The 15,668-nt window shown below is 42.1% G+C and overlaps 2 protein-coding genes across 4 annotated transcripts in view; one reads left to right on the top strand and one right to left on the bottom strand.

Annotated features, from left to right (window-relative positions):
* Positions 1-15,668, bottom strand: part of LOC6526435 (leucine-rich repeat and fibronectin type-III domain-containing protein 2) — a 48,983-nt gene that overhangs the window by 11,956 nt on the left and 21,359 nt on the right. The window lies entirely within an intron of this gene.
* On the top strand, positions 7,560-9,919 carry LOC6526433 (rootletin). The gene is made up of 2 exons (XM_002087516.4): positions 7,560-7,924; positions 7,986-9,919. The coding sequence occupies exons 1-2, from the start codon at positions 7,744-7,746 to the stop codon at positions 9,791-9,793; spliced, it is 1,989 nt and encodes a 662-aa protein (XP_002087552.1). The 5' UTR covers positions 7,560-7,743; the 3' UTR covers positions 9,794-9,919.

Genomic DNA, 15,668 nt, shown 5'->3' with positions numbered 1-15,668 from the left:
CGCAAGTCTGGGGGCCAAAAGAAATCCGCATGGAAACTCCACTTGAATGACAGGCCAGGAAAGCGAGGAAAGCTCTTCTGCTACTTTTCCTGGGCCAGCAAACTTTGGCCAGGCAATAGCCGAAATGCGAGGAAATGCCGGTTGGGGCCATAAGCAAATTGTGGGCCATGTTTAACTGGAATTATTTTAAGCGCACACTTCAGCCAAGAAGAAGAAATAGGAGGAGGGCCCAGAAATGCGCTGGAGAAAGAGGCGGCATCGAGGGACCTCGGCAGACATAAAACATTTCTCCATTGGGCTCGTTTGCTCCTCGGGTTTGCTGGTAATGTTTTCTCCACTAAATTACCTACGGGCAATAATTGTTTTGTGTACATGTCGGTTGTGTTGCGCCTGTTGTTGCCCCATAAAGCTTGCAACAATGTTTCCAGCACTACTATCCTCCTCACCCCCCAATCCCCATTGCCAAAAACTACCCTTTCTCGCCGAAAATGTGAGAGTGTAAAATAAATTTGTATTTACTGCATTTGAGGGCAGGAATTATGTGAGTGCCAGGGCATTTCGGTGCTCAAATGCAGGGCATCTGCTGGCTGTAAGTGCCAAACCAAGCGGCTTGCACATTCCGCACTGGCATCCATTTAAAGGCTTAAACTTGTTGGTAATAGTGCAGAATTTAGATGCAGATTAAGTGGTTATTTCGGGAAAATGCGTAAGACTGCCAAGTCAGGAAGTAATTTCAAGGACGGCTGATTTTTATTAGCATTAACACTGTGAAACTTGTGGTATCAAAGCAAAAGCTATTCTTGCTTTTTGAGGAATCATCAGTTCTCATTGGCCACTGGAGTTCCATTGTCCTGTTTCGCACTTTGTGGCAGTGACACCTTGCAAATGGTTTTATGACGCCATTAATCGAATCGCCGAAGGACGAACGCGATGAATATATTGTTGGCTGCCAGTGCGAACCATGAATGAATAGTGGCCATTCAATAAATCAAAGAACAAATTGTGCATACAAAAGTAAGCCAAACATATTGCAAATGATATTCATACTATATGTGCTCTGTTTATGTGCAATAAAATAATATTACAAAAATAGGAAAAACGAGCTTAATTAAATTCTTGCATTCAATTTGGCATGAAATGGTTCGCTTTCGAAGGGCGAGTGAAAAGTGGAGTTCGCTTCCAATTGATTTGCTGGCGGTTTTGTGGTCCACCTTCGTTTGTCTGTGTGTGGATGTTACAATCTTGCTGATGCAGTTGGATTTTAATGATACTTTTTCTATTTTCCCGTTTTTTTATTCTGTTTTTATTATTTTGCGCAGCAAATTGAATTATAGCAGCCCACACACACAGACACATACTCAGCGTCGCTCGTTGAGATTTTCCATTTTCTATTGAATCGACTGGGAAACGGGATTGAAATGAAGAAAATCGGAGTATAGAAAATCATAAAAGTCCTTTTCCAGCAAGGGGCGATTGCACTGCTCTCCGGTACATGAATTATTCAGCCAACAAACTGCAATGATAAGCACTCTTCCACTGCCCTGCCCACAGCCCATAATTCAGCTGAAAATTCCATCTTAAATTCATAATAAAATATGCAAAGGCCTTGCCAAGTGCCAGAGACCTTAAATAATAATAGGGCATAGTGGGATATCCATGGGATATCCATGGGAAGCCAGCAAAGTGAGCCCAGCCACATCCAGCAGGCCGCTAAGCTGCACAAATTTGCATATTCATTGCAGAAAACGAACTGAAAAAACGGAAAAAACCGAAAAACTGAGGCGGATTATAAGTTTCAGCACTCAATAATTAAAAGTAAGCAATAAAAAGAAAATCGCATGGAAAAAGAGGGGAGACACGGAGTGCTGGCACTCTAGATACCCTTCGTTTTCCCAGTACATCATACTCTTTAGGCTCATGTTGGAATTTATAAAAAAGGAAATTATTTTTATCTGAGGATTATGTTTAGTAGCGGCTCTCAATTTCTACAGATATCCTCTTAGAAACCATAGGAACTTGCCGGAAAAACTCATATTAAAAGAAAATTATGCTTGGTGAGGGCATGTGGGATTACTAAATGTCTTCCTACATATTTTTCTGTCATCTGCACCTGTATATACTTATGTATATTGTGTTAATTCGTATATATGTGACTGCAATCTGGGGGAGCACGCGTCTTAAGCGGCTTATTACCGATTTACCTGTTGTCGTATGCAAGGAGATGGGCTTGAATTATGAATACTCGTTGGCAGACTCAAGACTCAAGTGGCTCACCTGCACCCGTATTTTCTCATTTTCGGCCAGACTATTGCCACTTGAGCTCTGCAAAGTGATGGCAAATAATTGTAATTGAAGATGGCAATTGTTTGCCAGCAATTAGCCCCTCCGATGGGTCTACATACATATGCACATATATACCATATATCGTAATGATGTATGCTGAACAATGGGAATTTTTTGTGGGGGCTGCTGTTGGACGCCTTCGTCGTTTTTGCCTTCGAACATTTTTTGTGACTCCGATGAAATCATTTCTTTATATGGCAATATGTAAAACAGGGTTGGGCTATCAAAAATGTACATATTGGCTGCTAATATTTTTTTAAAGCAACATCCGCTTGAGTAAGTGGCCTTAACTAATTTGGTTTGGACTAAACGTTTGACAGGCTGCATTGAATACTACTTAGTTTCATATTTATTAAAAAAAGTGTATACCTTTAAGGTTTTTTCCAAATTATGCTGCTGTTATGACGGCTGAAGTGCCAAACAAATTTAATTTGGCTCGACTGCTGGCGAAACATTACTTTTGCCATGCTCAACCGATTTTCCAGTTTCTCAAGCGAAACACAGAGAATCTGCCAAAATGGGATTATTGATATGAGTCTTGTAAACCTTGTTTGTTTGGTTGCTCTTCATCTTGCTCTTCTTGCTGTTTCACCCCCGCCTGGAGCAAATATTTGCAATTTGGATGGGAGCCGTTCGCTCGGCTTAAAGCTTTAAAAACTTTGTAATATCGCCTCCAGTTTCGCCAGTTTCGCCAGTTCCTTGTCAGGCAGACCGAGGGCGAAGTTAAGGCCACGCAGATCAACCCATCTGTCAGGAGGTTGCCATGCCATCTCATGGAAAATGGGATGAAGATGGGTGCTGGTTGCTGGATGAGGGGAGGAGTGACTGAGGGGCTGAGGGGCGGACATTTATTAACGTGGCTTGGGCGTGGCGGCAGATGCTGCCAGAAAGGTGTTAAGTGGCAGATACTCGGGAGGAGGAGAAATGATGATGAAGCGAATCTCACATATCAGCATAAATAAATTTAAGTGTCGAGCGGCGGCACGAAGAAATCTGCGTAAATTTCGCTGCCATCCGACCGATGCGGCATAAATATAAATTATCCGCGAGGACGGGACGCTCTTTTTTAATGATAAAAAATATTGTAAATGTGTGCCAGCGGAACAGACAAAATATTTATGGAAAATATTCGGCGCGTGGCCGTTGATTTCGCTCGCTGCCGCTTAAACGCACGACTTCTTCATTTTTAATGGCTAATTAAATTGACAAGCAGAAATCAGAAGTTAAGGCTTAAATTGCCCGGACCCAGAACTCAATGAAAAAGTTGGTCAACGGAATTGGCAAACCAATTGGAAGAGCCGAACAGCAACAACAACGGCGGTGGACAAATATACTCGTAGATATGTATGTACTTGCTCAACATCACACATACGCACTGTTGGCCAAGGGAACTCGCAAACATTTGCGCCAAGTTAACTGCGGTCAGATTTTCGGCTACTTGTGTAATGCTGCTGTTAAACAGCGATGGGAACCAAATATTATTTATACTTAAGCATTTGTTTTTAATTCTTGCTCAAAATAAAACATTTTATTAGATGAAACGGTGCATTAAGATCAAATCATCCAATTAATCACAGCCTAACCCACTTTCAACTAAGCAAACCCATCATAACTCGCTGCATCACTGACCCATTTTCAGTTTGGCCATTTGAGTTTTTGCGTAACGACGAACGCACCTTACTGCCATTTTACCAGAGGCACTTGGCCATCTCTAATAGGAAATGCATTTGGCGATGTTCAAGTAAATTACGTCAGCGGCTTGCCACACAAACAGTGGACCAGGGGAGCGGAGGTAGTGGGGGGCAGACAATGTGGAATAAGTGCCAGCATGGGCTGCTTAAAGCTACTACACTGGGAGAAAATACTGATACAATTATGAAAAAGAATATTAAGAAAACGTTAAGAACTTAAATGAAAAGATGCTGTGCTGCTTAAGCTTGAACCATGAGTAATATAGAATGATCTAGCATTCCTTTAATTCCATTTAATTTCTCTCAGTGTACTGCCTCCCCAACATTCTGAGCGTGTGTGTGTGTGTGCGCTTGCTCCAAATATGGGAGCAGAGACAAAATGGAATCGGCGCTGTTGTTGCTGCGGCGATTGAATCCGATCCGTTTGAAAGAGTTGAAGTCGAGACTTGGCTGGGAACGCGCCTCGATTCGAATTGGGTCAGCTTGGGCATTTTTGGCCAGAAGAAGAGGAAGCAGGATGGGTTAGGAAATAAGGGGGGAGAGGTGGGGCTGGCTGGCTAACGGTTAATGTTATTGCGACTTGCCATTTATCGCCGTCCATTGTTCGCCACCAGCTGAGATTCCCGGCGGCTTGGAGTTGCCTTTGCCATTGCTTTTGCTTTTGGTTTAACAGTGCTTCTGCTTCTGTTTCTGCTTTTGGCCACTTGGTGCGAGCAAATCGCTTGACTTGGCTTTACGACCCATTGTAACGAGAGAAGAAGAAGCTGGGAAAAAGTGGTAGTGGTAGTGGCAGAGGCAGTGCGGGAATTAACTTCTTCATTGTGCATTTGACCCAAGTGCCAAATGCAAATGTTGGCAAATCATCTCTAATTGCTCATCGCTTTGGCGAAGATGAAAAGTCTTGGCTGCACAATAATTGACAAGATATGATTCTCAGTTTATTTGTTGCACAAATGCTGGAAAAGCAAAATTTTACTTGGCTGACAAAAGCATAAAATCACATAAGCCCTAGCCAATGGCCGTTGACAAATGCAATTAATTTGCTCAAGTGGAAGGGCAAACAATTGAGAACGATTCACGAAAAGACTTTTCATGCACTGCAATCGATGTTTAAGTAGAATGGAGCTAATGGAAAATAATATTAAATCTTGATCAGAGTCAACAAAACAGTTTGCGAACTCATTAATAAAAAAGTATTCAGAAAGTACACTCCAACGCAGTGCCGGCTCGAAAACCGCATAATCAAGTTTTAATTATGCATAAATTGCCGGCACACACTTCCAACATCCAACAGTTTTATCAGACACTTGCATAATTATATAAAGTTTCTCTATGACTTACTTTCCATTCGGCAAATCCTGTTTGATATTAAAAATGCGCTCAAGACAAAGAAACATTTGAGGCAAACTCAAACAGTGAGGAAAACTGAGGAAAACTGAGCAAAACTTCGGCCGTTTCTGACTTCAACGGAAAGTTGAAGAAATGAAAATGACAACGAGAAGTTCCTGTGCTGGCGCTTCAGCTCCCTTTTTGTTTTAGCTGCAGACACAGTCTTGTTGAGAAATTGCGCATATTTCCGTTTCCGTTTCCTGTGCAAAGGCATGCTTGTATGTGTGTGTGTGTATGTATGGTGTGTATGTGTATGGGAATGTCTGTCTGGACTCTTTGGCAACTCTTTTTGCGACCCGTGCTGCAATTTTGGCTGCCTTCCTGTCGCTCGATGTCTGCGCATAAATTAAAGGTATACATTTTAAGCACACAAACCGCATGGCACATAAATGAAACTTTACGAATTTCAATTGTAATGAAATATTTGCAGTAACCATGAGATATTCGCTAAAAATTTATTTATAACTTCTCAACTTTAAACCGGTTGTCCGACATCATGAAGCTTATAATCCGATGACAGCAAAAACCTGACACTTTTTTAATGTTCTCAATATTTCTCTGAGCCTTTTTAGGTCGTTCAGCATTTGATATTGATGAAATTTAGCTTGCCATTGGTAAAAAATTTGTTATTTTTGATGGCCACCCAAAATGGGCTAGTGGGTCCATACATACATATGTAGTATATCCTGGATCAGGGGATGAGAATGAGAGGTGTACAGCTTTCAGGCAGTTCAATCAACATAGTTGACGTTTGATGTAAAAACCTTTCAAACGCATCTCGCAGATAACCAGGGATTTTCGTTATTTTTCACAATACCCTGCTGAACCGCGGGTATGTACGAGTTATTGATTGCTAATACAGCATGTGATAATAAATCATATTCCACCTCGAACCAACTTTTATTACAAAATAATATGAGTAATAGCAAAACCTATTTAGTTTTTTAGTCAAGGCACCTATAAGTTGTACTGAAGGGTATCTCAGCAACGACCCCTTTTCGATTTCCCTTCATGGCTTCTTATTTTTTTGTAGACTTTACTATCCGTGTGAATTTTTACCAATATGTGGCATCCTGTTGACTGACTGCCGACTGATTGCGTATACGCGATGTGACAGTTTGCTGAAAATATGTTGCGTATACGCCCCGTCTGCCGCGTGCTGCTACAGACACTCGCCATGAGCAATAGTTAGCTGGATGCTGGTACGCCTGTCTGCCTGAATCAAACCGAGTGTGATTTTTAATTCTACAATTTTGACATTTGCGTTTGCATTTAAATTAGATTTTACGAGGCCACAAACATTGACTACCATCCAATTTGAGGGCTGCCTATTGCCCCGCACATCGCAAAAGTCGAGTGGATTGCAATGCGAGCATGACAAATGGGATTTCACTCCCGACTCTCTCTCTCAACGTCTGCAGGTTTCTGGTGTCCTTGGCAAGGTACCCAAAGCTCGTACCCCAGCTTTGGTAGTATAAATCTGCACGTTCTGGGCCTTCTTTCCACTAATTGAAACATTAATAACGGCCAAGTGTCTCAATTGGATTGAGAACAATCACGATTCGAAAGACACTTCTCGTCGATTTCACTTAATTGCATCATCCTCACTCGCACACCGCAATCATTTTGCATCTCGTTTGCTGCTGGATCAAAAGTACAAAAAAAAAGCGAAGAAGTCGCTTCATAAAATTAAACTTAATGGTGTTGATGATGTTCATTAACCGAACGCAATCATAATAACAGCCAGGGAAGAAAATATTAAACACGAAATGGTGTAAAAATTAATTAAGCCCTAATAGCTGTGGAGCATTTTTCGCAGCCACAAAACGGAGCTTAAGTAAAACAGATTTTGTATTTACCCGCACCGACCCATTGAGGAATAATTTAAATCGTTTCTGCGCAGTTTAGGGGTGTTGAGTAACCACGTTTAAGCGAATATAATTAATAACATTATTTTCCCTGATACCCAAGTAATTTCGGTTTACCACAATGACTGCTATAACATTTTACCTAATGGATTGCGAATGGGAAAATTGCTCCCTAAAATATTAATTTGGTTTTTTGTGTCACTCAGCTTGACGGAAAATCACTGATGTTTTTCAACAAATTTCCACGAGTAACTGTAGCTGGTCGAAAACACCAGGCTGTGAATTTTCTATCAAGACTTTGTACTCTTTTCCTAATTCACATAACAAGCTCGTTCGGTTCAGTTCACATTTGGTTTACTCTGCATTTTTGGTATTGCTTCACATTTGTGGGAAAAAAATTTGATCAAATATTTCGCAGGAACTGCCACTAAATTCGAGCACTTTTACACGAAATGACTTTTACGTACAAGGAACTTATAGACGTTGCCATTGGGTCCCCGGAATCAGGACATGTTAACTTCTATGCGTTGCACGTGCTGCTCACGTGCTTTGCCCAGCGATTGGAGGTCCTGGATGAGGTAGTCGAGCAGGAGGACTACATGGTGGCCAATGTGCGTTTGCAGAGCAGCTTATGTGAGTGGGAATTCCCTTCTATAAACAACATTATGCAGCTCAATATTGTTTTACCAAATAGTGACCTTGGGCAACACCTCGAAGTTCCGTCTCTTTGCCGGCGCGGATGCCGAGGAGGGAGAAGCAGCTGAGCCGGCGGCAGAGCCAGCAGCCGAGGCGGCAGAGGCGGCAGAGGCTCCACCTGCGCCAGTCGAGGAGGCTCCTGCAGCGGAACCAGCACCAGAGCCAGCTCCAGAGCCAGCTCCAGAACCTGCTCCAGAGCCGGCTCCCGAGGAACCAGCGCCACAGGAAGCAGCGCCGGAGGAAGCAGCTCCTGTGGAGACTGGCGCAGCCACTCCAGAACCGGTGGCTTCCACCCACGAGCCAACTCCAGCCGCAACTCCGGCTCCCGAGGAGCATCCCCATTCTGAGCCCGACGCAGATGTCTCGAAAGCACAACATCCTGCCGAGGTCAAGGGAGAGGGAGAGTTAGTTCCGCAGGCCTCACGGGTCTCCTCGAGATCATCCGCTCGCGAGAAGTCGCGGGAGGGATCTCTTAACAACAATCTGTTGCGTCTCGAAAGACGCCTCTCCAAGATTGAACTGCAAAAGGAGCAGGCCAGCATGGAGGTTAAGCAGTTTGTAAGCAACCTCACCAGCCAGCTGAAGATCACCATGGAGCAGGTGAACAATATGACCCACTTGCTGATCGATCGCAAGCCGAATCCGCAGAGGTTCCAGATACTCCGTCACATAGCCAAGCAGCTGAGGGTGCTGATGCTGACGACTGGTGATGAGGTGTCCATGAGCTGGTCCAGTGGTGATTTAGTGGGCGTTCAGGAAGAAGAGTGCCTGTCGGAGGAGGAAGTGCCGGAGGAGTCTAGTGCGCCCACGGAGGTGGAGAAGCCCGAGGAAGAGGAGGAACTGGGCTTGGAACAGCCTCTTTGCTATTCGCCAGAGAAAATGCTCACTGAGCTTTTAGATCTCAAGTCGCAGTTCTGTGCACTGACCAACAAGGTGAATGAACTCGCTGCAGCCTTGCTGAAACAGGACTCCCAGAGACTGATGGACCAGATGAAGGATCTATCGGAAGTCGTGCGGGATATCAAGCTCTACATGTCCAGCAACAAGGAGGTTACCAATACCATGATGGTTCGCCTCAACGACTGCGTCTACCAGATACAAGTCCTGAAGAAATCGGCTGCCCATTTGGATGAGGTGAAGATCGACAAGACGGAGGTGGAGCTTTTGTTGGCCGAGAAGGTGGACTTCCAGCAGTTGGCCACAAAAGTTTCGCTGGAGCAACTGGAGGAGTACAAGGCCAGGTTGGAGCAGATGTTCTGCGAGGTGCGTCACATTGTGAGTTTGAATGAGAAGAACGTCCTGCAGATCATCGACAATCTCCGCATGACACTGGGCATCGATTCCTTGGAGCTGAGTCTCAAGGACTTCCGTGAGACGATCGAGCGACGGGTGCAGATCATAGCCGAGGCACTCCAGAAGTACATGGAGATGACCAACGATGACTGTGCCGCCGCTGCCGGAAGGGTCAAGGTCATGCAGGATCTGGCCTGTTTGGCCTGCGACACCACCTGCGTAATGCGAACTGTGGAGCGATCCAAGGTGCCCTCGCTGCCCAATGCCAAGGGCTCCACCGGCCTGGGTCCCATTGTCACCTACGAACTGGGCCAGATCCGCAAGTCGGGCATCATGGGCTACTACCGCAAGGACGAGTTCCCACACTCCACCAGTGCCTGGAGCAAAGGAGTCACCGGTGTTCCTATGGTCAAGTGCACTCCGCGTCACGCGGGCGGCAGTCACACCACCCACACGGCGGATGAGCACATGCAGAAGGTCATTCTCTCCAAGAAGAACAGCGGATGGACATAGGGAGACTACTTCTCAGTTAGTTATAGCTTAGAGCTACTGTAATTGTATCATCGTTATTTTTGGTAACTGGACAAAATTGTGGAGATTGCTGTATGTTATGAAATATTAAAGTACAAATAAAATAAATTAGCTTTATGAACTACAAAATACTTATGACAATAACAGGCTACTTATTTGCCATATTGTCATATTGCCATATTGGCTACAAAGGCTTGGCCTGGAAAAATAATTAATTTGCACAGACTCTCGTGCTCTAGATCGCATGTCCGGACAAGAACACTTCACTTTAATATTCATTGCATCACCGTATAATTCCATAAGAGAATTAAATAAAATATGTTGACTGTAAGCGATTTATGTTAATGGACTTTTTGGCCAAGAGCATTAATTTCCAAGTTGCCATGGCTGTGTGCGACACTTTGAAATAATCATTGATTGCACTTTTAACTGCCCGATTTTAATTGACGCAGTTACCTACAGCAAGTGCATGAGTGCATGTGCAGGCATATATAGTATGTACATATATTTTTAAACATTTATTTTCGCTTTGCGGCTCATTTAAATTTTGGCTTCGCATTGCTGCATTGGAAGCGTGCTTGTGGCAGCGATTGATAAACATTTTTTATTGCCCGCATCGGGGGCAAGTTCATTCTGATCCAGTTTCCTGCTCTTTAAGTGAATGACTTGTATGGACTGTCAGGACGCGTTTAATAGGCTAACGATGCGAAATGCATAATGCCATAAATTGAAACAAGCTAACAGTTGCAAAACAAGCCGGGAACAAAATATAAATAAATTGCTTTTAGTGCTCGGTCGATGGCTATCACAGAAATGGAAAAAAAGGTGCCGCAGATATGGTAAAACTGTCATTTATTGTTAACAATAAGGGCGGACTTCCTTCAGCATAAATTTTAAATTATTCAGCATATTAGTCAGATGCCATTTACATGCTGAACATGAACATGAGCAATTGAACTGAGCATATTTAAGCATCATTACAACGCTTTACACACTTTTTTAAAATTTAAACAGCAATGGATTTTTATACCCTATGCATGCCATATTATTTTTTCCAATGACAAGTATTATAAATGATTTTTTTAGTTGTATATATTAGCATATCAAACTACAGCAAACAACTTGCATTTCATGTTGTTAGTTCCCTTAAATGGTAAAAACAAGTGCGGGCCGTTAAAGCCTCATAAGTGAACGTTGAAATTAATTAGAGACAGCAATGCGAGCAGAATGAAAAAGAAAGACAACGCCAACGAAATTTTAATGGAAACAGGTCAGTGCATAAATTGCAAGTAAAACGGGCGAAGCCGGAAGACAGAAAAAGGCCAAATGTAAACAGAAATGGACTCAGTTGGCAAATGGCAGCAATAACAGCAAATAGTTATAACTAAGTGCAACAGAAGCATTACACGGAGAAAAAACAAAGTGTTTTAGTGGAATAAATAAAATAGAAACTTTACAAATACTTGAAGCATTCAAGACAGTGTGACCTTGCACAGTGGCTGAAATACCGTAGGGAAGCATGGTAACTCTGTGCTTTGAAAGCAAATTTAGGCAGAGCAAATGTGCAATGGTCACCGCGGATGGCGAGAAAAGAAAAGGTGCAAGCAAACAGAGAGGAAAACAAAGACGTGGGGCAAATAAATTAAAATGCAAATTTAAACGAAAACGAGTGCAAACAGTAAACACTTCAGATTGGGGTCTGAGTGCAAGGCTAAGACGGAAGTCTCTCGATCTCGACATCGTGGAAAGCAAAAGCCGAAAACCAAATCGCGGAAATGACCCAAAAAAAAGGCAGTCAGACAGACACCGCGTCGGGTAAAAAGCACATGGGAGAAGATGCGCCATTGTTGTCGCTCTTTGAAGGTCACACTTGGAGTGGGCGGAAAATGGGGGCGGCAGCGTTGGTGGTGGCGAGGAAAGTGTTGAGCTTGAGCCAAATTGTTGAGCCAATTTCCACGTCTCACTTACCCCATAACCAACTTTGATTGCGGCAGTCTGTTATCTCTGTGCGTGTTCCCAAGATCCAATGACTTGTCGGCTCAAAAGTTTGCAGACTCACCTGAAAGTAAGGTAAGTGATTTTAGTGATTAAAAATGGTAGTGGGTAATTGCAATTTATTGATTATCATACTACGAAGCAAAAAGCTATAAATAAACTTGAAAACTATTTAACCCGCATTTCCATTCTGCGGTTCTTTCCCACCATTACCCAAATAAAAATGGCCAGGAAAAGTTTTGCGACTAAATTCCGAAATTTCTAGGAAACTTATTTTGGAACTAAATGTTGATAAACAAATAAAAAAGATAAATAATTTGAGCAAAGTAGAACAAAGTACAAATATTGGTAATGGAAAAGTTTACAATTGATCGGTCGATAAGTAAACAATTTTAAGAATAACGGATAAGTGGTATATTAAGAGTCAAAAAGCAACACATAAAAGTAAGTTACATATGCAATATAAAATCTGAAAATAATATAAATGTGTGCAAAAATTGTAAGATGTTAGGCCAAATAAAAGCAGTCTAATGAACAGATATTCAGAGCTGGTAAAAAGTGTAATCAATATCGCAGCGCAGCAGGGCAGCTTACATAAGCAAACACGAGCACAAGCACAAACACTGCGGCATGTGCGAAATCGTTTCCATTCCAAAATAGCCAAATGATGTTTAAGTTGGAATTCAATTTGGAGGCGATAGAACGAGGAGAAAGGTTTTCCATCAGAGTCAGCCAAGAATGGAAGTCAAAATGAATTATTGCTCTTGGCCCAAACTCATTTTGGCTCTTACGACTATGTGCGTGTGTGTGCGAGTGTGTTAAATAAACATAAGAGGGCCGAGAAGAAGTCGTAGTTGAAAAGAAAGGCATTTTCGGCATTATCTCGGCCTGCTATTTTCAACTTTTTGTGGCCCAAAGTAAAATGACTTGGGGCTAAGACGAAATAGCCTTGAACTGCACAGTTTGACGCAGCTGAGCATCATATATTTTACTGTGCTTATGTTTGTGTTTCATGTATTTTCTAAAACAACAAAAAGTTGTTTTATTTGCCTGCCAATAGATGTATATTTTTTTCAACTCTTACCTAAACAAAGGATAGCTGCATGATTTATGGCAAGTATGTGGATATAATCTTTAATTAAATGCCCAAATCCACCCAAACTTTAAGGAGTAAGCATAAAGTGGCTGCACTGTGTGAAACCTGCACTCCAGCTTATATAAATTTGACTGCACTTCTCCCAAGGAACATGAAATCTTTATTTATTTTTATCTTTCAAACACAAAGTTGTACAAACGAGTGGCATCTTTGTGGCTGCTGCCCTGGCTGTTATGACTTGTTTGGGTATTATTCTGGTCTGAGAGGCATTTGCCATTTGCATAAACCGCAAAATCTGCTTGTTTTGAATTAGCATTTTTTGCTGTTGACGCTGATGTTTATTTTTCTTTTTTTTCGGGTGTTCAGGTCCGGCCAATAATTTCATTTGCTTCAGGCCACTCATCTCTGGTGTTTTGTCTGGCCTTTGGGCTGCTTTTAGAAAATATTTCAGCGAGCCAACTTGCATGTCTTTCGTTTTTTTTCTTTTTACATATTTTTATGTGAGGCAGCACAAGAGTGATATATTCGTGGATTTAAATCAGTGTTTTTGTTATTTTTTCAGGCCGCAACCTGCTGCTGCTGAGCAAGTGCAGATAAAATGTGAGGCGTATTGGGGGGCGAGTGCCTTTTGCCATCTGGCATCGTGTATATTTATCTTTATTAGCCATTCACCGATGCGTGACTCAAAAAGGGAGCAAGACAAGCCGCACAAACTTTTGGCCAGCATGCAAAAATTAGATAGGGGCGGGCCACGCCCACATCTCGCACAGACAATGGGCAACTTAATAAGTTATCAATCAAATTTCGTCAATCGTTTCGGGTCAAAGCAATCAATTTGCGTGATAAAGTCAAATGCCGAACAGCATCCGGTGAAGGATATCTTTCATCTGCCACGCCCCTTGCCCAACAAGGCTGTTCGCCCACATTTGGCCAACACTTTCCGCTCAATCCTCTCTTGGCCATCAGCTTTTGGCATTGTTTGTCTGACAGTTGTAAAGTGATTTGCTACGTGAATTGGGCGATGCCGTTGGGATCTGGGTAAAATGGGTTATTTTTGGTTGGAGTTGAAGGTTGCGAGCGATAGAATTGGAAAATATGATTTGTATACATTAAGAGATTCGATGTCAGCCGATGGACAGCCGAAGATGATTTATATTGATATATGTACAGTATGTGACAGAAGATGTATTATTTTTGCTCAGCCAGAGAGCTTTTGTCCAGAACGGAATAAATGAATAATATATTGTTGCTGCATTTTACTGCTGCTCTAATTAGACCCCATGGGGCATCAGGCTTTCAATGTGTAAACTTGACAAACTTGACAACTTACATAAGTAGTTTTTACACATATGCCCATCATTAGCTTACATACTATATATAACTAATACCAACTGAACAAAGCTTCCAAAAACTTGACCATTTAGAACAAGCTTGAAACGACCCGCTTAAAACCTGGCCCAATTTGTCTGGTCAGTAAAAAAGTAAAAGTTTATGCAAATAAAATCTTACAATGGAATTGCCTCTCATAAATAACAGTAAACAGCAATCAACCAGGAACCATAAAAATCTAAAGTTCCCCGAAAAAGTTGAAGTTTCATATCAGAGCTCTGCTCTGCCATTCGATGGCCTCAGACATGAAGACCCAATCACTATTTGATGTCCGATTTCCTTTATTTAACCAGTTCCGTGCCAAATTATGCATAATACAATCATAATCATCATCGGCGTCTATAAATAAACCGAACATCTAACCAGCAGACCCCTTAACCCGCAGAAGAATATTACAATACAAATGTTGTTCGAACAAATCAGGCAATGATAAATAATCATAACAGACTGTTATGTTTACCAACAATCGAATCGACATTCCGGCATTCGATTTCCTGTTTATGCAACGAAGCCAACAAAGTTTTTCCCAATCGGAACTCATGGAGTTCTAATAAAAAGGCGAAGGAAAAACTTGCCAGCAATCGCAGAAACTTTTAATGTCGCAGAGTTGAGCAAGTCGCAAAACAAACAAAAAATATGCTAATGGAAAAACATTCACAATGAAGCGTATAACGTATCCAAAGCTGAGACAAGAAAAAAACCAGATTTAATTAAGCCGCAAAAACCGATTAAAAAGTTGACCAAATGCCAAAGGCCCCCCCAAAAAAAAAACCAAAGCCAAATAAATAACAGACAACTGAAATATGGTATGTGATGTTAATGCTTAAAAATAAGATGGGGCTTTGAAGACTTGTGATGCTGGTCAGTTTCGATGACGAACCGAAAAGATGTGGGCAGATCAAAAGCTACATGCTAATACAGTGCATTTCATACTGTTAGGGTGATGTGGTGAACAACAAGTATCTTATGTAAAAAGGGAAATTGGAGAAAGGTTACGGGTTGTCATGTTGTTAACAAGATAGTCGCATGTTTATCGAATAATTTTAAATTTGACACTAAGAAGAAATTATTACTGATAGTTCTACAATATCGGCACTGACTGTAGCCGAAATAGTTTGAGGAAGTGCTCGAAACGTGAGTGCTGGAATTCTTTATCGATTGGCTCAGCAGACGAGCCAAGGTCAGCATCACAGGTAACAAGCATCAATGACAACTAATCAATATTGGACTGTAGAGTCGAGTCATCACCAAAAAGGCGTATAAACTATGCTGCCCGTTGAGTGAAGTCTCTCGAGGGAGAACTCAAGCGACGCTCATGTATCTTCAACATCCAAAACGATGGAGTAAGGATGGAAAGGACTTGTAGTTGGGATGATG

The sequence above is a fragment of the Drosophila yakuba genome, chromosome 2L (genome assembly GCF_016746365.2).
Source record: "Drosophila yakuba strain Tai18E2 chromosome 2L, Prin_Dyak_Tai18E2_2.1, whole genome shotgun sequence".
Taxonomy (NCBI): domain Eukaryota; kingdom Metazoa; phylum Arthropoda; class Insecta; order Diptera; family Drosophilidae; genus Drosophila; species Drosophila yakuba.
This window is presented reverse-complemented; position numbering and strand designations above follow the sequence as displayed.

Coding starts and splice junctions, on each gene's coding strand:
- LOC6526433 (XM_002087516.4), top strand. CDS start 7,744: ATGACTTTTACGTACAAGGAACTTATAGACGTTGCCATTGGGTCCCCG. Junction 7,925..7,985: donor GCGTTTGCAGAGCAGCTTAT/GTGAGTGGGAAT, acceptor TTTACCAAATAG/TGACCTTGGGCAACACCTCG.